This window comes from Ambystoma mexicanum, chromosome 12 (assembly GCF_040938575.1).
Source record: "Ambystoma mexicanum isolate Mex_15411 chromosome 12, UKY_AmexF1_1, whole genome shotgun sequence".
Classification (NCBI taxonomy): Eukaryota; Metazoa; Chordata; class Amphibia; order Caudata; family Ambystomatidae; genus Ambystoma; species Ambystoma mexicanum.
This window is the reverse complement of record NC_090936.1, coordinates 402,168,180-402,190,802: the sequence shown is the minus strand read 5'-3', so window position 1 is coordinate 402,190,802 and position 22,623 is coordinate 402,168,180. Positions and strand designations below refer to the sequence as shown.

The window sequence follows — 22,623 nt, the reverse complement described above, 5'->3', positions numbered from 1 at the left end:
GGGGCACTTTCCCTACTGCTCTATTATATGGTTTGCAGAGGAGTTACACATGGAGTAGGAAAGGACACAAAGACACATAAAGCATTTGAAAGAGGGCGAGCTGAGATTTTGTGAAGTTGGTAAGTAAATGCCACCAGGCAGAAGCAATACATAGATTGTTCTTGATGAGGAACTGGCACACTAGTGTCCCATTAGGAAGTGCCTAGAGGTTGGTGGCTTAGAAATTGGTCTGCATAGCTATTGATTTTCTAGAAGGTATGGACAAACTTGTTGTGTACGTTACAGAATCACTCCCGAGTCTGTAAGGGGCAGAATCACACGGTGTGCAGCAGCAGTATTCCATAGGCAAGCAGCTGGCAAATTCTAGGTATTGGCAAGGTACCAGAGTCTGTGTAGAATTGGGACTGAGAATAATCAATGCATGATAAACTTCAAAAGGTGATGGATGAAAGCTTTGAATCAATGTTAACCACTAGAAAGTGTACTTGGTTGCTTTTTAAGACAAAATATATTTGGCATTGTATGCCATTATTAGAATGGACCAACCAATCCAAATGAGTCTTGAATCTGCCTCCAAATGAAGCAGTGCAGCTTAGACTGCAAACCCACATCCTATCTTCACAGAAACACAAGCAACCCCAGACAGGTTCTGGCCTTTTTGGGCCTCATCAGTAAAGTGTGGCATCATTCTGATGCTCTATGAACAAAAGACCAAAATCTATTTATATTCCTTCCACTTAGTGGGACAGAGTATGAACAGCAAAGCATGGTAGATTGAAATCTGTTAATCAATGATAACCACTTCTAATTACCTGGTAACCTTTTCATGCTATCAGGTTTGAGCCTATCTGTGCCATTACAGAATAAGTAACAACCACATGCAAATCACTCTTGCCCCTAACCCCATGCAAAAGAGATGTGACCTGGCAGTTTGATGTATGGATCCTTTTGGGAGGCGGCTCAAAACTGATCTGCATTGTAAAAAATAAATGAAGAGAAATCGAGCCTGCCTGAATCGAAAGCGAGAAATACCTGAAAAGGGCATTGATACTCCACGTAGGTTTTGTGTTCTTTAATAATCATGAAACGGTGCAGGATATTGCCTTCTCACCTGAGAGACGCACCTGACAAATTACACTGATTTCTTCATGAACAGCAAATTAATATGGAACTGTATAGGTGAAAATTTACTTAAGGCCAAAGGACTGGCTCGTGATCAACTTTAAACTCACAACAAGAAATGCTGAAAATCTTTTATGGTGAAATGAAACTTTCTGCAGGCATCCTAAATGGTGCCAAGCTGCACTTGAACAAAGTACTGAAAGCCAAAGGACTGGCACTGATGTATATGTTATTTGGAAAATATGAACATAAAAAAGAAAACCCAGCGCCATTTCCTACGTTACCTGGAAAACTTTATTATGTTTTCATCCGAGCCTAGTGTATTCACCTGTAATTATTTTAACCAAAATGTTGCCATGTCATTTCAAATGATGCATCCTATTTATTGTACCAGGTAAGTCAGCTTGCAGTGCATTCCATTAATAATATGTAAAATGATATTAAATATAAAAGTGATGCCTGTAAATGTAAACCGAAGTCTATTGAAAATACATTGAGAAATAATAGTGCATGTATGACTTTCAAATAGGGAAGACATTACCGTTTAAAGCTGTATGTGAAATCATTGGTTTTCTAATGTGCCTTTGCAAATGCTGATTTCCAGTGAACCTGACACCATGTTGAACTCATGTTCAGACTTTGTTGATGGGAGTTGGTTTGATATACATCCAGATTAGCTTGCCATTTGTAGGTAAATAAGGTTTATCACATGCAACACATGAGAGAAACCTATTAAAATGAATGCCTATAAGAAAGACCAAGGCCTCCAGTTAATGAGATACATCCAACTCATATGGACTTATCTGAAGCTAAACATCCTTAAGGAAAATCCATTTAACATTCCAAATAGGCTAAATCAATGGCCTTCTGCAAAGGTAAAATCTAAACTGATCATATGGTAGGAGCTCTGGTTTTGAAACGTTTCAGCTTCAAAGAGCCAGAATGAGTTTAGGGTGTGTGAGAAACCTGAAGGTGTCTCTCTGACCAGTCCCTGGGGGTCTGTCATCCAGGTGGCCAGGACACGGCCATCACCTTTGGATCCAGTTCCTGGGGGTGAACAAATGAGGGAGTATCACCTGGGTAGGGAGTGGAAATGGGTCACCGATGGGTGAGATGCAAAATCCCTCTTCTTGTAACACCTTTCTCCCAACCTACCACGTAGGATACTCCAACACTCTACCTCCACCCCTTTTCCTTCACAAACACTTCACACACCACGAAAGATGACGGACAAACACCGAAGCCATTTACCTGACATGTCCCAACACCAGGTTCAGGCAAAGTCAGGCAATTGACCAGGATCACACCCACCTGGCAGCTCTTTCCCTTCCCCACAGGGATAGAAGGTGGAGCACGACAGCACAATATGAGCAAGGCAGATCGCACAACTAACCAGTAATCCAGGCACATCAGTTCAAGAGGAGAAGAAAGACAGCAAGGACCGAAAGGCTGATATGGAGAGAAGGGACCTTGCCCTTTCTGACCCAGCCCCGGGAGACCTCAGTGGAAGGAATCGTAAGACCATGAACAATAGCTCAAGTGTGTTGTAGCAGATGTCAATGGTACATGGAGTGTGCCTACGCTGATAAGCAGGACCGAGGGATAGTCGAGGGGAGAACCAATCAGAAAAACTGTGTTGAATAAAAGTCGCAAAGTGCCACATTGAGGAAAGTTCAAAGAACTGTAAATTGGTAAAGAAAGACCAGCTACAGAGGGGATCAGCACCATGTGGGTGCTCACTCGAGAGAGACTCTGGTTGATTCCGTGTTGATTGAAACTACTGATACCAGAAGGCCACAGGAGAGCCGGCAAGAAAGGTCACTGTGGTCATAGAGGGGTCTAGCAAAATCCACATACAGTCAAATGTCTTTGACCGACAAACCTTTAAGAATGCAAGGGAAGTGAATCCTGGATCAAGAGAAAGCAAAAGGAAAGTGGCAAAAGTGAACCCGACGGAGGGATGGCAATAAAGAGGGACAACGTCTAAAGTTCCAAGAAACAGTGTGTTGACAAAAGTGAACCCGGCAGAGCGATGGCCACGGGGAACTGTTTAAAAAGACATTAAGATTTGTGAATGCCAAGGAGAAAATATCTTTGCAAAAGCCAGAGTGAACCCGACGGAGGGAGGCAAACGTTCGAAAAGGATCTAAGCCCAGAGAGGGAGATCCAGAAGTGAGAAGCCATCATCCCAATGACACGTGAATGCAATCAAGAAGTCATTTTGAATATAAGCCAGAATGAACTCATGGGAGGGAGGCTGAAATTCGAGACGGGTTGGCACCCGGAAGAGGGGGACCCAGGGGTAAAGAATCATCACCTTAAGTATAAATCCGAAAGGAACTTGTTGTTTGTTATATTTGAACCTATCAGGCCATTGGAAGCAAGAAAGTCAACCACTGAAGGTCCTGATAGTGATGAGAACTGTTTGTGGGTCCAAGCCCGGAAGGGTGAAAAGCCATCTCCTAACATACTTCTGAATGGAACTCTTTGTTATTTTTGGAGGCTATCGGCTCCTAGGAGGAAAGAGACTTTTTGTTGAAAAGATACTTAACCACCAAAGATCCTGATAACCAAAGCTGAACTGTTGTCTCATGCTGAGAAAGCTTGAGCATGTGCTGTGCTCAGAAGGCCCACCTTGACCATGCTAAGAACATGTGGAAGGTAGACCACTGGCTACCACATCCTGATTTATCATTTGTGAACACTTCTTTCTTTCTTGTAAATCTTATCCGGCAACCTTTTGTATTAGTTATAAGGATTGTCAATAGGTTTTTCTTTTAGTATAGGCCTTTTTTATTTTGACAAGCTGCCTCTAGGACTGCCTTATTTTTCATTTGATGGTCGTAGCTTGCTCCCATCTTAGTTTTAGGTTTATAGTAGGCATTTTTACAACCTGCATATCCAGTTTAATTAACACCCTTGAACTGTGATCATTTGTGTCTGTCTATTCTTGATACCATGTCTTCCTTACAGGTGGCACCTCTTGCGATCAGCTAAGGAACTAAAGTTCACCAGATGCCCTGGTAATGGAGGATCAGACAAAGGGGCGTTTGAGAGCTGCTTACATGACTCATGATGCTAGAATGAGGTTTCATAATTCAAGGAAATGAAATTCATTTAAAGTTAGCCCTAGAAATGCATGTAAATCTAATTTTTGATGTACCTCCACAACAATATGATCTAGAATGAAACAAAAGAATGTGTTATAGACATGAACCTCTACTCTAACAAATGAGCCTAAACACAGCATTTGTAGGATTAGTCCAAATTAATACAATCATAAATATCAATAAGTAATATTTCATCCATAAATCCATGCTGCAAAATTAATCAATCTTTAACATCCTTAATTTCGGATATAAGTCTCTAAGCACGAGCGATATTCAAACCTGTGTTGCTTTGCATTGTCTTGATTCGACGACAAACATATTGCCCCTGAGCTATCCGCCTGAACCGTATCCCTATCCATACGCATATCCCTGCATTCGTTGAGACCATGGGAATACAGAAATATTTAATCCATGTGCCATGTTACTATGGTGATATATGGAAGAAACATGATTTTAAGCTGAACATTCTCAAGCGTGTACATCCCCTCACATGTTTAGAAATATGATCAACCTATGAAATTTAAGGGGTGCATTCTCAGGGAGTGTCTGTCTGAGCAACAAGCCAATTTTGTTTATATATATATATATGTATCATTATATGGTGAAATATTATGAATGCTACAAAGATCAGGTGAGGGGTCAATTTGGTTAAACTATGGTGCTGTGTGTGGCTGCCTAGGGCATCTAACAAGCACTAGTTGTCTCCAAAGTGTTCTTCATTAACTGCCAGCTTTTCTTCCCGTTATAGATGACCGTGGAGCAGACTTGTGTTGCTGTCAATGCACAAGCAGAAACAGACTGAATATTAAACTATTATTGAAACACCAAAACACAATGAATACAAATCTTTGAATCAGTCATAAGGACTGAGGATTCCTCTGGACAACTTTGCATTCTATAGTTTCCCAACTTAGAATTAAGAAGGGGCTCAACTCCTGCAGAGGGCTGTCCATACTGAGCCATGTCCATTCTGCTTGTAAGCACAAGCAACTTAAACTCTTTTTCAGCAAATCTTCACCACTAAACATTCCTCTATGTAGCTTTGCATTTGAATGTGTGGCTCGCTGCGCCTCCATCAAAAAACTGAACTGACCATTCCATTATAAATGCCTTTAAAGAAATTATGAAATATTACTTATTAATATATATATATATATATATATATATATATATATATATATATATATATATATATATATATATATACATTGTATTTAAACATTTCAGAGACTGAGAGGAGGCGCAGCAGAGAAGAGCAAGCTTTGCTGAGGGATTCAGATTAGCACAGTGGTCTGGGAGCAGAGGCGGAAAGGGGCTAGTGTGGAGCTAAAGCAAACACAGGACTTCCACCTGGTTCCAAAATGTCAACCAGCTATTTTATAATCTCGAAGCAATGCAAACCAGATTAATTCATTCTTAGGACCCATTTTTGCAAATGTGAATTCTCCTTACAGAATTCTAGTATTCTGAGCCAATCACTGAAGAAGAGAAGCCAAGAAAGCAGAGAAGGCCTATAAAAGGTGGAAACAAACTCAGAACAGTGTGAAATATGGAGAAAGAATGCCATTTTCTAGTTAGAGCCAGAGTCCCAATCCAAGAATGAGAACGGGAGTGCACAGGCAGGCACGTGAATTAGTCAAGAAATAGAACTGTCCCGGGAGGATAGCTCAGCGGCAACATGCTCACCTTGGAAACAAGACGACACTACGCAACACGGGTTGGATCTCCGGGTCCATGCTTAGAAACCTCTGGGTATTTTAAGTGTGTTATAAATACCCAACTAAGACATATTCTGTGAGTGATTTAAAAATGCAAATAAATAAAATAAGAACGATTGGCCAGGCAAGGGAATTATCCAAGGTCACTGTAAAAAGAGCAAAAGCTTTCTAGAGGCACTGGGAAGATAATTCAAATCCAGAAGTGATCAATTGTGGAGAACACTGATCTCCCTATGACGCTGCATCTGTGGAAGACCCTAATGAGAGACCTCAGGAATTGGGACCATTAAAACTGTTCAACACCGTAAGACTCTGGTCACAAGGGCTCCATTACCATTGGCATACTAAGGGGTAAATTAACCTGCATAATCAGAAGGCCAATATATCACTTAGATAGAACGAGATATAGGCTGACAGAGGGGCTGGAGTGAAAGATCTCCCTATAGACAGGGAGAAAGAGGCACCTTTACCCTCATAGTGAACTGAGTCCCTAGAGGCTCTACATACCCGGGACAGGAAGCAGTGTCCTGTACTACATTGGTCTGGTTGCAAGCAGCCAGCAGGCCTCCTAAACCCTGTGAGCAGGACCGAATAAAGAAGCGCCTGGGTTCTATAACGACGAGACCGTCGTCTGAGTAAAGAAGCATCAAGGTGCTATATCCCTGAGATCCCGATTTGTTGGGAACCATGAAGCGCCTGGGTGCTATATCCTTGAGACCGAAGGTTGGGAACCAAGAAGTGACCAGGCCTATATCCCTGAGGCGGTGTTCATATTTAGAGACTTATGGGAAGACCAGCAGTCCCATAGCAGATTATTGTTTATCCTAACCTGGCACTGTCTGGCTAGAATATCCCCAGGAAGGCTATTTGAAACTCACCCTTGTCCTTATATGTAGACGAAACAATAGCCGATAAGTGAGACAATGAAAGAAGGTCATCTGGACTTTTCTGAATGAAATGGTCCTTGTCAATCCATCACAATGCAAGGAATGCCTTTAAAAAAATCATATCACTGTTTCCTGAGCTACGCATTTGCCTTACGTTTTAAAACTTGATCAGAATGTCTATCTTTTATCAAGTGTGATAGTGATAATACATCCCGTAACCCATATAGTGTACAACAATATATTTATCGATTGGCGAAAAGCTTACCATTTTGTTCAAGTTTGTAAAAGAAGAAGAAAGTACTGGTTGCAGTGCAAACCCAAAATAGGGAGCCGGCCACTGAGTATGGACGTAAGGGTAACGCGCTGTCTGCCTGAGCCTGTGGTACGTGAACAACGTTGAGTTTACCCTTAGGTTGGGGTGCTACTTGCGCTAATTATCTGTTGCTAACACATGTGTTTTTTTTTATTTATTCCAAGTGAGTGAAATAACTTTATTTTAAATAAAATAGTGCAGAGTCTTAATGCACAGATACATTGGCCCCCATTACGAACCAGGCGTTAATGGCGCCGTAAAAGGCTGCGGCGCCGTTAACCTATTAGCGCCTAATTACGAGGTCCCTTTGCGGGACCCAACCGTAACGGCTGGTGTAGACCAGCCGTTAAAGTAGGGACCCGCAAAGGGACCTTGGTGCTAAGTACGGTACCGCAATTTGCGGCACCGTACTTAGCGCCTTCCCCATTCCCATTCAGCCCTATGAGGCAAAAATGGGAATGGGGAAGGGCCATGGAGGAAGGGGGAATTACCACCCCGCCAACCTTGTAATGGAGATGGTAATTCCCCCTTTCTCCATGGCGGAGTCGGTAATTTACCGGCATGGACCATGGTGCTAATAGCACTATGGTCTTCCGCCAGGGTCGTAATGAGGCCCATTATCTTGAATGTGCTGTTTACAAAGTTAACACATGTTTCAAAGCCGGCATGAATTAGTGGAGGAATTCTATAGTGGATAAATAAGACACAAGATAAAGAAGTGAAAAAACAAAGATTTGTACATGTTCCATTAAATTTAATAAAGCCTCAGAGCAGACAACAGTATAACGTGCAAAGTAATCTCTCATAAGGAAAATAAGGCAAGAAACACATACCTTCAAATCAAGTTATTTCAACCACCTTGAGTAATTAATGAGGCAGATGTTGTACTCCTCTAATGCATCCCTGGCCAGTTTTGTGGATTCCTTTGTTCCCGTTCAAGGGAAATTAAGGTGTAACACAAAATCTAACTTTATATATTCCTCTAGTCTAAATGAGAACTCAAATGTACTTTGGCGGTAAGAAACGGTGCCTCCCCTTGTGTTATCGGAAACCACCTGTATCTGAGGCCGAATCTGCCTAGCACACACAGCAGATTTCAGCAGCATGTAACACATCTAGGATACCTTTTAATTCTGTTAATTCCCTTCCGAGTACTCATTCCAGAAATGTGTCCAGATTAACACTTTTTACTCAGATGTGATAACTATAATTCTGGAAAAGTTACAACTGAAAGTGCATAGCAATATAATTATCCCCAGTGAGATTCCACTATGGGAATCTTTCTTTCCCGTTCTACCATACAAGCAGGCCGTCACCATCCCCTCCTTCAAACCCATCCGATGTACAGATGGTGCGATTCCAACCACATGTCTGGTGAGCACACTTTTTTTGTTCAAGTGCTCCTGCTCATCTGTATGTTTTTTAACCTCTCATTCACCGCCAGAGTCTTTGCATCCTATTACAAGACTAGCTTGATCACCCAAAGCTTTTCAAGAAAGCGACCTAGGACACTGAGGTCTTGGGTAATCACCATAGCACCAGGCGGCCACGCTTTACGTAATTGATGATATTCTCAGAATTAGATACTGCAGGGATTTAGGTTTCGCACTCTGCTTGATTTATTGGCAGCATTCTATACAGTCAGGCATGAGGTTCTCCGTTCCACCCTGGGTGCCCGCATGGGAATTTGGGGTTAGGTCTTACATTGGATACATTCTTTTGAGAATGATGCAGCTCATGCCATTCAGGTATACTTAGGCCCTCATTACAACCCTGGCGTTAACCAATGGCGCTATTAGCGCCATGTTTAACGCCGGTAATTTACCGGATCCGCCATGGTGACTTGGGGAATTACCGCCCCATTCCAAGGTTGGCGGGGCGGTAATTCCCCATTTACCATTGGCCCTTCCCCATTCCCATTTTAGCCCAATAGGGCTCAATGGGAATGTGGAAGGCGGTAATTACGGTACTGCAAAATGCGGTACCGTAATCACCTTCAAGGTCCCTTTGCGGGTCCCTACCTTAACGGCTGGTAGACACCAGCCGTTAAGGTCGGGACCCGCAAAGGGACCTCGTAATCAGGCGTTAAGGGATTACCGGTACCGGTACCCTTACCGCCAGGGTCGTAATGAGGGCCTTGGTCGGCTCCCCTGCACTGGCCGTCTTATGTAGTGTCTGCGAATTGCTCTATTCTTTCACCTCTTTTGTTTCGTTTGTATGTGGAACCGTTGAAGGATCTTATTCTAAAGCATAGGCTTTGAATGCTCCAATATGCTGCTGGTACCAAACTTTGCCAGCCCCTGACATAAAAAGATAAAAGTCTTGTTTATAGAAGTGGAGGGTTGGATGGCAGCAGCCAACCTCCAAGTGAGCTCTACCAGGCACGGATAACGCGCTCGTCTTGGAAACAAAATGATGCAGAGCAACACAGGTTCGAATCCCAGGTCTGCGCTTAGAAACCTCTTTGGTATTAAGCGTGTTATAAAAACCAATTGTAATAATAAATTGGCAAGTCCAACTTTATTTTTGTCACCCTTCAGAACAAGAAAGCGTGTTTCCACCCCTGGATCTTATTGTTGGAAAAAAAGATGGTTTCTCGTCAACTCTTCGTCAGCAAAATCCCTTGTCTTCTGTCTCACTAAGAAACTCTACCTGAAGTAACATGTCACTAAAAAGACCCACAAATGTAACTTTCTTTGGCTAAGAAAATTAAGCCATTTGTTGCATCTAATCACTTTAGAACACTAATTTGATCATTGGTGCAGTCCCATGTCATTGGAGGGACACCATCTTTATGGGTGCTTCTAGACGTGCCCTGCATCCTACACTGCCACTAGGCTCGTTGCAGGGAACAGAAAATGCAACCAAATGTCCCCTGGTCTGGCGACTTAGACTGCCTATCTCCAGATGGCCAAATCCGCCTTGACATGGGATGCATTGTCTACAAGACAAGCGTTTGACATAGCAAATAATCACAGGGTGCTGGAGGATCTAGAGACGTAAGAGCAAGAACCGTTTGCATGGAAATGCGCCTAAATTCTGCAAAGCACATACTGCATATCAGTCGCTCTCAGTCACCCTCCCACGGCTTTGGAACTCTATCCCAGAAAAGCTTTTCCCGGATCCATCCAAGATCAGCTTCCGAAAAGCTTTGAGACCTTTCTCTTCCCTTTTTAGCCTGCTTCATATGCTGACGGCTTCCTGAATACGGAGGTCCTCTATCTATGTCCAATAGTTTCCCCTTTATGTATTGTGCTCCTATGCATTTGGGCGAGATCCCCGTAACATAAAAAAGTAAAATAAACATAGCTAATAAACCCATAAGTCAGTGGCAATGTCTCTTTGTAAATGTGGCTATATCTAACCACATATAAGACTGAAAGAAAGTAGAGTGAAGAGCATTTTTTGTACAGATTTTGCTTGTAGTAGCAGTATCATGAGAAACAATGGGGTAACTAAGAGTTTTACCAGAAGATGGAGGCAGTGTGAGAAAATTGCTGAAAATTGTACTCTCAGATTGACATGAATGTGTGGCGTTAGTTCTTCATCCAGGAGGAGACTATTCCATTGTTTGCACAGCTTTTAGGAAATGAAGTCATTGTGTGCCGAGAAGAGGGTATTCATCCGCACCTTCTCTTAGACATCAGTTTTCCACTAAGTCTTGTCCTTGGAGTAAGCAAAGCATGACTTTCAAGTAAATCAGCGTGTGTAATTGTGTTGCTAACTTCTTTTGGATGATATTCTCTGGCCAAAAATCTTTCCAGAATTAGTTTTGTTTTTTTCTTTGTAACCAGCTATTTCACTACATTGTTGTATAGCTCGCAGAATTTAACCCCTAGCAACTTTGTTAATCGTGCTAACCCTGTGCCCACTCGTATCATAAAGCACTGGCACATATTTGTAAAGTGTGTCCCAAATTAAGCATAAGACATAAAAGTCGACCGCCCAATCCTGGCACTAATTTATAATTTTTACTTAAAGAGCCCATTCTTGGGTTATTGTGACATATTGACACATTTCAGCAAAGCCACATTTTTCATGGCTTTCCACCGAAATCAATAGAGCTGAAACTGAACCATGTCGAAAGAGATGAAGGTAATTCTTTAGTTTAAGATAATACCTAATTGCTGGTAAATTCTATTTAGAGTGCATTTGTCCAAGTGCACATTTATTTGTAAATCTGGAACTGGGTGGTTTAGTTCTATAGACAGTCTGTAGATACTGGGAAAATGTCCCCCTTTCCAACCATGAGCATGTTAGTGGGGAAGGACATGGGGGACAGATGCCACCACCAATAGGGTGAAGTTGGGCCCGGAGTAGATATATGGGCATGTCCCCTGACCTCTCCCTGGGTGTACAAGTTAAGAACAGGGGTGCATTGCATGTGCACTATCATAAATGAACTACAGGCCAGTTCCAAAAATGTTGCAGAGCTGTCTAATGGGATTATTCCTCTGATAGACCTTGATAAATGTGTTGCACAGGTGAGAAGAATTGGTCCCCAAGTACAGACACTCCACATGAACACCCATGCATTAAGAAACCTGGAGGTTCCCAACTTCCTGACATGGTGGAGCTCCAAAATAGTGTCCTCAGTGTTAGGGAGAATTCTCAGAAATGTAATTTTCCTCTCCTTCTTAGAGACCCCCAGCAACTTTGCTGGATTTTGAGGACTTTATGTTTTTACCTGGAGAGAGTGAGACCCTTTTCCCCACTCTCTCATGTATTTTAATGTGATTTTTAACACTGTTTCTTTTGGTTGTGGAGTCTGACAAACTCCATAGGCATCTTTTTGTACATTGTGTCACACAGCATCTTCAGTGCAGTGGCACAGGGAAGTCGTTCAGATTTCCAAAAGGTTTAAATACCTTCTCTGGGATAAACTACTGTTTCCCAGAGCAGTAAAGGGAAAATGACTTTACTTACATTTGTAACTTTCTAGACCCAGCACACACTATCTTACAATAGGGTGCTGGGGGGGTTACCTTGTACCCCCTTTGTCTAACTTCACATGTAACAATTCCCTTTCCTCACTGAATGCCTGGTGGCAGTGGTTTCGTTTTAACTACAGTGGTGTGCATATAACATGGACTGCGTTTGCAGCTGCAGTAAAGCACCCAAGGGTGCCATTTTTGTCAAAATGGCCCGGTCTTCTTTTTTTGCCATTTCATTGTGGAAATATCCTTCTTGAGATTTACTCTGCATGCCAAACCAGGTTTGGTTCCACTGTTCACTTTGCCTTTGGCAGGATTCACGAGTGAAGCCCGCCTCTGGCTCCAGGGTATCTGGGGCGGGCAGGAAGTGAGGGAGGTGCCCGAAACTCCCTGTGCTTAGTCTCCTAGGAGACCCAAACACACTTTGTAGTGATTGGCCGGCTGACTGTCCGGCAAGGTCAACCATCCTGCTGGGTGACCGACAGCGGGACTGGAATGAATGGGAGAGAACTGAATAAAAGGCAAGGCTTTTGGCTTGGAAGGCAGAGTCGACCACTGGACGAAGGAACCGAAGAAGAACTTGAAGAGGATACCTGCTGCAACACCTGGACCGTTGGTTTGCCCGGTGAAGCCCTGATGCTGTGCTGAAACTCCGAATTCGTATCGACAGAGAAGCCCCTGCAAGGACGACTTCTCCCCTTGAGTTGGTGGGACCAATCAACTCCAAATTAAGCCACCTGGACATTCTCTCAGAGCTGGTTGCATTTCCACAGAGTTGCTGCTGGAAACCGAATATCCAGGGTGAGGAAAACCAGATTGTGTGGGTTGCTTTTAAGTAGGCCAAGAGCTCCAGGAAGATCCTCTGGATTCCCAGGAAGCAGGACTGACCGAGTCTGAGCCCCCTCAACTGAGTGAAGGACCCCAGAAGCAAGGAAAGTCCATCTTGACAGCCAGGAACCGCAGTGTTGCTATTTGCAATAGTCGCAAGGAGCTGAAATACCAAAGTGCCACTTGTTGGAAAGATTGCTGGTTGCGAGCTGTGACCGTCCCATTGCAGTGCAGGAGTCCCCAGAAGTACTCCCTCTTGTCCCCACGACTGAGGCCCAGGAACAGTGAGATCTGCAGAGCTGCTCAGGAACAGAAGTCATCTGCTGCACATTTTCTTCAATACAAAGGTACTGTAAAAGTCTGAGAGAGCTTACCTCTCATTGTAGAGTTGCTTGCATCTTCTACCACTCACAAGTCTAAACAGCTTGTGGCCCTTCATTTGATGATTCTTATCTTCAAAGACTTCGAAAACATTGTGCAAAGACTTTCCTACTTGCCTACCAGAGATGCTTCATCCTATATAAGACTTTTGCCCATTGACTTTGGCCTAGCCTACTATACTGAATGACTCTGCTTAGAGGAGCCAAAAGTATTTGCCTGCTTGAGAATATTTGTGGTCTCTTGTTTGTTCTAATAACCGTTTCCTTTTACCAACTTCTAACAGTATTCTAAATGCAAACAGTAAGATATTAATGTCCCCAGCACCCTAGCTATTGAAGTCACCTGAGGGTGTAGGTTGTGTCTGCGGGCCATCCCAAAAGGGTCTTTACTGATTTAGAAACTAAGAATGAATAGTATTGAAGTATATTTGTGTGTTGCTTTTTATGTTGCTCCCTTTTGAAGAAGGCGTATTCTAACTGACTGATAAATTAATAATTGTTTATTCAAGAAATCTTGTGTGTTTATTTGAATACCTGTCACTGTGAATCTCTGTGTAACTCCCCTACAGCTCACATTGACCCCTCTTGAGATAAGCCTGGCTGCTCAACACGCTTCCAAACTGTGTAGTCTAAGCTTTTACCAAAGGTTGGGTTTCCTATTACCTGTAGTCAGAGTTGTTGTAGTGCACCCTAAGGGTACTGTATACAAACTTTGCTTGCTCCCCGAGCTGCAGCAGAATTCAATTATGTGCCATACTTAGAGCTCCAAGAGTGTTCCCGATCACTGCATTTCCAGAAAATAACCCCAAGATGCCAGCTAAACATTTTGTAAGCATGGGCCATATCTCCATAGAGAAAGGGGTTGAGCTACAGGGTCAGCTGATAAGCCGCTACCAATCATCAGTGGAGCCACCATGGTTCAGGTTTCATAAACAATCAGCTCAAAGCAATATAGTTGGGCGGTGTTTGGCGGTGAGGTCAACTGGCTACAAAAGACATGTGCACCAGCTGACAAATGTAGATCATAGAAAACACGGGCAGAGGGATGGATTTGGCAGTTGAAGATTGTGGAAGGAAGGAACAATTATAGAGAAGGAGGTTGGAAAACTTGAGTAGAGGAAAAGACAAGTTGAGAGGAGGTGCAGAGATGAAGCAGGATGAGTGAGAAAAAACGGGTAGAGGATGAGGTGAGCTGGGTGGAGATGCAGAGGTGAAGCAAGAGGTTGGAGAAAAGATGAGGAGGGGGTGCAGAGAGGAGTTGAGAAGAGGTGCATCAGTGAAGGGGGAGGAGAGAGGAAAGAACTGGAGCCAATGAGGTGAGGAGTTGCAGAAGTGAAGTTAGAGGTGGTAGGAAAGATCTGGAGAGGTGGCCTACACGAGTTAACAGTCAGAGAAGAGGTGAAACCGAAGGATGGAGGAAAGACTTAGAGATGTGGTGTACAGGATTGAGAGGGGGAGAATTTCAGTACAAACTGGACAAAAAGATCTGGAAAGGAGGTGGCCATTGGAAAGAAGAGGAATATGCAAAGCTCTGGAGTGGACACTGGCAGGATAATTAGGCTGGGGGTAAGAGAATAAAAAGAGAGGTTGAAGAAAGTCTGGAAGTATAGAAGGGTCTCCAGAGATACAGGAAGGTTTAACCTTCTCCACCAATTAAGAAAGATGGAGGAAGGAAAAAAGGGGAACATGCAGCATATTTAGATGCATGACTGTGGCAGAACTTTGAGAAGGTGGAAGGAGATAGACGAAGGAGACAGTCCTGGGGAAGAAGAGGGGCTGCAGGAAAAGAGGTGAGAAGAAAAGGCTCAAGACAGACCCAGTTTCCAAAACACTTAATGTTAATGTTAAAGGACATTTGTACTGTGCACTATCACCAGTGGGGTGGTCCCCTGGCGGATCTGAAAAGAAAAAAGGGGGTGGGTGGTAAAGTTAGTGGGAGCAAGCAGGATCAGTGCAAGGGAGCAGTGATGTGCTGTTGCCAGCTTCAGCTCGGTTAACACTGTTCACTGAGCCTGGGGTGCTTTACCGTTCGGTAACTGTTGTGTGCTGCTGTGCAAAGCTGTGTGTGGTTTGTCTAGTTGTTGCAGTGTAGTGAAGTTTGTGCGGTTTGTTGTGCTTTAGGGTTGTGGTTGTGTTTGGTTAGAGTTTGAGGGGTTTAAACAGAGGGGCTGAGTAGAACTATGAAGAAGACTGCTAAGGGGGTTGATGGAGAGAGGAATTGGGAGCAGCGTAATATGTCAGTACCATGAGCCAGGGATGTGACCATGAAAAGAGTCAGGAAAAGCCTACCCCTCTGAGATTGATAATCCTATAATGGGAGTCCTGAGCCCTCCAAAAGCACCTGCTCAGGCCGGTTAGCTCTTGGAGGGCTTGAGAGCAAGGCCATAATGTTGCATCTTTGGACTTGATGCAGGAGGAGAGATCCAATGCACCAAGGAGTGGATAAACTGTAATCATCCTGACAAAGTCCATGGACACTCAAACTTCGAGGATGTGAATGACTTGTTGAATATCTCCTGAAGACGGATTGCTTAGATCAGGGATGGATTCTAATCATCAGCCCATAGAAGAGATATTACCCTACAGTTAATTTTGTGTTAAACCTTATGTTGAGTTTACCATTCCCCAACCCTTTGTAAACACCTCAAATAAACCACACTGTTTTGCTACGTGACAGTACGCCCACAACAGGTCAGCGTATAGTGATGATCCACTGAAAATGTATCTGGGGTATGAATTGGTGAACACTATGAAGTTTGGCTTATTTTGCTACAGGGTATGTCACTACATGTCGAGTTTCCACAATGTCCTGTGCTTGAGTGTGCAAATAGTTTTATGTATGTCAGTATGGTAAAACAATTATACTTGGGGAAATGCAAGAAGAAGTCAATCTAAATCAGCCATGTTGAAAGCTAGCAATGTTGTTTGCATGTATGCATCGAAACAAGTTTATATTTTAAGGTCTCATGTGTGTGGTATTACACATCTCTACATGCAGCGGATTAGAGATAGTTGAAATCAGTGTACATAATACAGTAAAATGCTTCCATGGGATTCCATAGAGTTTATTTCATAACAGGGAAATTCATCGCATTTGTTTTCCTTTTCTTACATTTTTTCACAAATGTGTGCGTGGGGAAACCCCCCGCACCCATCCCAATCGCCCTCTACCTTTGTTATTACTAAAACCCACCACCCACATACATTTGTGGCAAAACTCGATGAACAAAATTGCGATTCATTCTCCTTTGATGGAAAATCCATCGATGAAACTGCCCTATCCCCAGTAAAATGATTAGGATGTAGGTGATATTTGTATGTTGAATGAATGTTGTCAGTTATAATTTAGTTCTGATAAAACAGGCCTGCTATCAGTGGGTTGGAGAAAGTGTTAATGTAAGACTTGTATATATCCAACAAAGCCTGGGATCTCCATTAGCACAAGATGACAATGATTTTATTGCCTGCAGCTGTTATAATTATAATTGTTCTTTTATAACTCGCTTAATACTAGCGAGTGGTTTCTAAGTGTGGGATCAGGATCCAAACCTGTGTTGCATACATTGTCTTGCTTCCAAGACAAACGCGTTGCCCCTGAGCTATCCTTCTTCCCCTAGCCTTTTTAATGTCAATTTAAATATGGAAACCAACTTAACCATGCCTACTGAGTCGCTATCGCCAAGCACTGTAATACGTGTAAGAGAGATGGACCTGCAAAAAGTGTGCAGCCAAGAGATAAGCAGTTTTGGATTCTAAGCAGATTTTGCCTGGATACTAGATTCAACGTTGCCCTTTTCCCCTCTGCAGGTTTCTTACGTACTCCTACCTCCTGGCATTCAACACATGGCTCCTGCTTGCACCAATCACTCTCTGCTATGACTGGCAGGTTGGGAGCATCCCCCTCATTGAATCGGTATGGGATGTCCGGAACTTGGCTACTTTGACGCTGCTGTTGATCATGATCCTGTTGAGCGTGCATTGCCTGGCTGCATTTAAGGTATTCTGTTTTGCACTACCACATTCCTTATCAAATGTTAAGGTTGATGATAACGTAGTTCAATTCTGTGTGGAGAATCTGTTGTGTTTGTGGCGCTTTTAGCTGCCTTTGCTAATGTAGGTCTCCTGCCTAGGCCTCCCCAAAGCAGTTGTACAATGGTTCAATTGTTCTCTCTGTAAAAGACATCAGTTTCTTCAAAAGGCTCCTGCATATCCACCTCCTTTCTGGGTCATGCGGTATAACCCGGAGCTCTATTACATCACCAATTCTCTTCATGTCATTTTTAGAAATCCTAAACAAATTAGATAGGGCAATATCCGCCTGCACAAACTTCCAAGATTCTATTCTTTCTCTAGTGCTCTCCCACATCAGTAGAGGTAATGTGAGCCCTGAATATATATTTTTTGCATTGTTCCTTTATAACGCGCTTAATACCAGCGAGTTGCTTGTAAACGTGGGGTCGGGCTCGAACCTGTGTTACGTTGCACTTTCTTACTTCCCAGACAAACGCGTTGCCCCTGATCCCACTCCGACACTATTGACGGGCCTCTTTCAAGTTGCTGCACACCCAAAGCACTGGCCAAAATGAATTCACACCCTTTACTCCATCACCCAAGTAGCTTTACTGGCTCCCATTCGCTGCGTGTATTACATTAAAGACCCCAGAGGCATAATTGGCAAAGACTGTGTGCTCACTCGCTTGGGTCAAGTGTGCAGTCAAGTGAGAGCAAAAAGCTGGTATTGCATGTGAATTGATGCACGAGAAAGAGGTCGGCATGCGCAAATGCATGTATACATGCGGTTCCAGCATACCTGCGAAATGTGCATTTTGGGAGCATGCCACTGGAGTGTCAGATGCACCCCAGAGCAAATCTCTAATTGTCAAACAAATGTACCCTGTAATGTGCCTATCCAGACTTCAAGTCCAGGGGAATGGTCATTCAGACTTGCCCTAAGCGTTTCTATGTTTTGTTTTTGTTTGCGCGTCCACTCCTGAAACAGGGGTGCCATTGAATAAGTGGCATTATACATGAGGGACCCTTTAGGGCCAACCACCGTCAGCGTACACCATTACTCACACGGTTGGACAGAGGCCCACCATCGATGTAGGTGCACAAGGCCAGTGCATATATGAGTGTCGGGTGCATGCCCAACACTTGCGTTGGCATGGATGGGCTCTCTTGGGCGGGCATTCAGTACTTACTAGTGAATCAGGAGACTTGCGATCAGCCGACGAGGGGGCAGACTGCAAAGACATCCTCGCCTGTTTATGCAGGGCAGAAGTGCCATCATATCACACATACGCTTGGCCTGTTTATGCAGGGCAGAAGTGCCATCATATCACACATACGCTTGGCCTGTTTATGCAGGGCAGAAGTGCCATCATATCACACATACGCTTGGCCTGTTTATGCAGGGCAGAAGTGCCATCATATCACACATACGCTTGGCCTGTTCATGCAGGGCAGAAGTGCCATCATTTCACCCATACACTTCGCCTGTTTATGCAGAGCAAAAGTGCCATCATTTCACCCATACACTTCACCTGTTTATGCAGAGCAAAAGTGCCATCATTTCACCCATACGCTTCGCCTGTTAATGCAGGGCAGAAGTGCCATGATATCACACATACGCTTCGCCTGTTTATGCAGGGCAAAGGTGCCATCATATGACGCATACGCTTCGCCTGTTTATGCAGGGCAGAAGTGCCATCATATCACACACACGCTTGGCCTGTTTATGCAGGGCAGAAGTGCCATCATATCACACACACGCTTGGCCTGTTTATGCAGGGCAGAAGTGCCATCATACCACACACACGCTTTGCCTGTTTATGCAGGGCAAAAGTGCCATCATTTCACCCATGCAATTCGCCTGTTTATGCAGGGCAGAAGTGCCATCATATCACCCATACGCTTCACCTGTTTATGCAGGGCAGAAGCGCCATCATATCACACATACGCTTCTCCTGTTTATGCAGGGCAGAAGGGCCATCATATCACACATACGCTTCGCCTGTTTATGCAGGGCAGAAGTGCATCATATCACACATACGCTTCGCCTGTTCAGGCAGGGCAGAAGTGCATCATATCACACATACACTTCACCTGTTTATGCAGGGCAAAAGTACCATGATATCACCCATACACTTCGCCTGTTTTTTCAGGGCAAAGGTGCCATCATATGACGCATACACTTCGCCTGTTTATGCAGGGCAAAAGTGCCATCATATGACGCATACACTTCACCTGTTTAGGCAGGGCAGAAGTGCATCATATCACACATACACTTCGCCTGTTTATGCAGGGCAAAAGTGCCATCATATCACACATACCTCATACCACACATACACTTCGCCTGTTCATGCAGGGCAGAAGTGTCATGGTATCACACATAAACCTCGCCTGTTTATGCAGGGCAGAAGTGCCATCATATCACACATACACTTTGCCTGTTTATGCAGGGCAGAAGTGCATCATATCACACATACACTTCGCCTGTTTATGCAGGGCAAAAGTGCCATCGTATCACACATACCTCATACCACACATACACTTCGCCTGTTCATGCAGGGCAGAAGTGCCATTATATCACACATACACTTCGCCTGTTTATGCAGGGCAGAAGTGCCATCATATCACACATACACTTCGCTTGATTCTCAATGGCGAATACCAGTAGAGGAAGGAGTTTGGAGCTACCACAACTGATGTAATTAAACTGCCTTAATTCGACTGGCTGTCTGAGTCAATGAATGGTTATTTCTTACGTCATGCATAAAACTAAATAGAAGGTCATATCGATGTAAGACTGTGACATTTTAGAATTCAAAGATCTCTCCGCCACTCAGTGCACTTGGCCACTTAAAGGTATTTTTGTGAGAAGCAAGTAGATCATAGTTGGAAATCACCTCCTAATTCAAAGTTGAGGTTGGGCACTAGTAGAGCAACCATGTTGTCCTCCTGGACACAATGAGAAGACAAAGGTATTTCGACATCCTTTCTGGAATTATATGGTTTGTTATATTGTGTTATGGAATGGGTCTATTGCTCGACCAAAAACTGCACGAATTTTATTTTATTATGTTAGCTGGATTCATCATACCACATACTTCTGCCTATTATTTATTTTATGTATTGGATATTTGTAAGGTGCCTATACAACAATGGGGTTTTAAGGCGCCAAATTAAACTGATTCGAATCAGTCAGTACTGTTATGCTGGACTATCCTCTTTGATTACCGTTGAATTGTGTGACTTCATGTGATTCATAAAGTAGTATAAAGCAATTTATATTTGATTAGCTTAATGTTGTAATGTATCGCATGGCTTCATTCCTCTAATTGATATAGCCAACATATTGCTTTATGTATGTGTTCTTCTGTGTTTGGAGGGATCCCAACGACCACAATGAGTTTGTTGTCTTCTAATTCGGCTCTTCTAGGTCCCCTTTTTAGTGTGCTTATATGTGTCGGGTAGTAGGGGAGGACCGGTGGTGTAGGGATAAAGAGTGGGTATGGGGGAACCCCCAACATTAAAAAAAAAGTTAAACTAGAAGACAATAGACTAACGGTGGTCGATGGACTCCCATAGAACCCTTTGATTGGCATAGCACTTCAATGTATCACATGGCTTCATCCCTCTACTTGCTATTGCTGACACGCTGCTTTATTTACGCGTTTATCTGCATTTGCCGTGATTCCAGCGACCACAGTTAGTCTATTGTCTTCTAGTTCGGATCATCTAGTTTAACGTGTTTTAATTTTTTTGTGTGTTTAGGGGTTGGACGAGTCCAGGGGTGTTGCTAGGTCTGGAAATGTTCTGGGCTACACTAATGCCGGGACTGTCGTGACTCGGGGCTAGCTATAGCCTTTGGGTTGTAGCCTCTGAGCTTCTATCCGGGGCTATATCCCCCTCAGCCCCCACCTAGCAATGCCTCTGGACGGGAGGAAGGGTGAGACAGGGCAACAGAGGAGGCATGAGCCGAATCCCCTCCCACACATTTAAAAAGAAACAAAAAAAGTCTAACTAGGAAATTAGAACTGGAAGACAACAAACTAACTGTGGTGGATGGAGTCAGGTAGAACACTGCTTCTGATATTCTACACACCACTTTATCATACACACACAAGTACAGACACATTTTGGGGCAATTCTCTGCATGTGTTGCCACCTCTAAAGCTCCCTTTCTTCACAGTTTGCAGTTCAGTACCTCCCGCTTTCCACAACCAGTTCAACATCTCTATTGAAACGCACATTTGGCTAAACCTGTAATCCCTGGCTGCTTCAATGGCCCTTGGACTAAACTCAATGACTTATGTGCTTGTAATGTGTTAATGCTTTTGTTGTCACTGCTCCAGCATCTGATGTGTCCCTGTTGAAATAATCTTGAAGTGGATTTTATTATGCTGGTCAGAACTCCGGTTCCGCTCTGGGACTTGAGCAGTGCCTGAGAAATGTATTAAATTAGTCAAATAAAGATTTGTAACCCAGCCGACACGGAGGGCTGTCTTGGACCCGGCAAATCCCTGCGTTTATTAGCTGTTAAAGCAATGATTACAGCGTATCCAAGCAGGACTGGGGAACATGTAAGCGCGTACACACATTAGTGGAATGGAGATAAAAGTTGAGCATAGGAAGCTTGGAGAAAAAAGGCATCGGCAAAGGCAGCAGACGTGGCTTTGGGAAAGGAACCTCTCCTCCCAGGTCCCAGCCAGAGAGAGCCGAGAGCTGCAGCCTTAATGGCTGAAGCAATCCTGCCATGAGAGAGGAGTACATCGCCCTGCACTTCCCCAGCCTTACCTTCGGCCCAGTGCCTTTTAGAGCTCACTGTCTGTTGCATGACACTTCCAATACATGTATGATATGATATGATTGGGTATTTATATCGCACTTAATACCTCAGGGTTTCTAAGCGTGGACCCGGGAATCGAACCTGTGCTGCTCCGTGTGGTCTTGCTTCCAAGGCGAGCACATTGCTGCTGAGCTAAACTCCCGAGACCATCCATCCGAATATCCTCATCTTCTTCTTTTTTGTGCTAGGAGGAGGCAATGTATTTCTCCTCACAGTGTGAATCTTGTGCTGTTGTGTGGTAGCAGTTTGTGGGCCTGTGCCATGGGTGCCACACTGCATCCCCAGTCCTTGGATTCAGCGGGGATGCATGAGGCATTAGGGGGTGAGGGGTCCATCAGTAGACAGAGTGGAAGAGGAGGCAGGGCCACTGGAGTAGTTCCCGACTAATGGCATGGGATTAGGGGGAGTCAGAGCCTCTTATGAGCACTCCACATGGTATGGGGAGGCAGGGCATCTGCTAAATACCCTGCCAGAGGCATG

General features: G+C 43.8%; 1 protein-coding gene across 1 annotated transcript in view; it reads left to right on the top strand.

Moving 5' to 3' along the window:
• The window catches only part of TMTC1 (transmembrane O-mannosyltransferase targeting cadherins 1), a 1,779,343-nt gene that overhangs the window by 843,808 nt on the left and 912,912 nt on the right, over positions 1-22,623 (top strand). Inside the window, exon 8 of the mRNA XM_069628531.1 lies at positions 17,100-17,289. Coding sequence (XP_069484632.1) covers positions 17,100-17,289 — 190 coding nt within the window. The remainder of the gene's footprint in view (positions 1-17,099; positions 17,290-22,623) is intronic.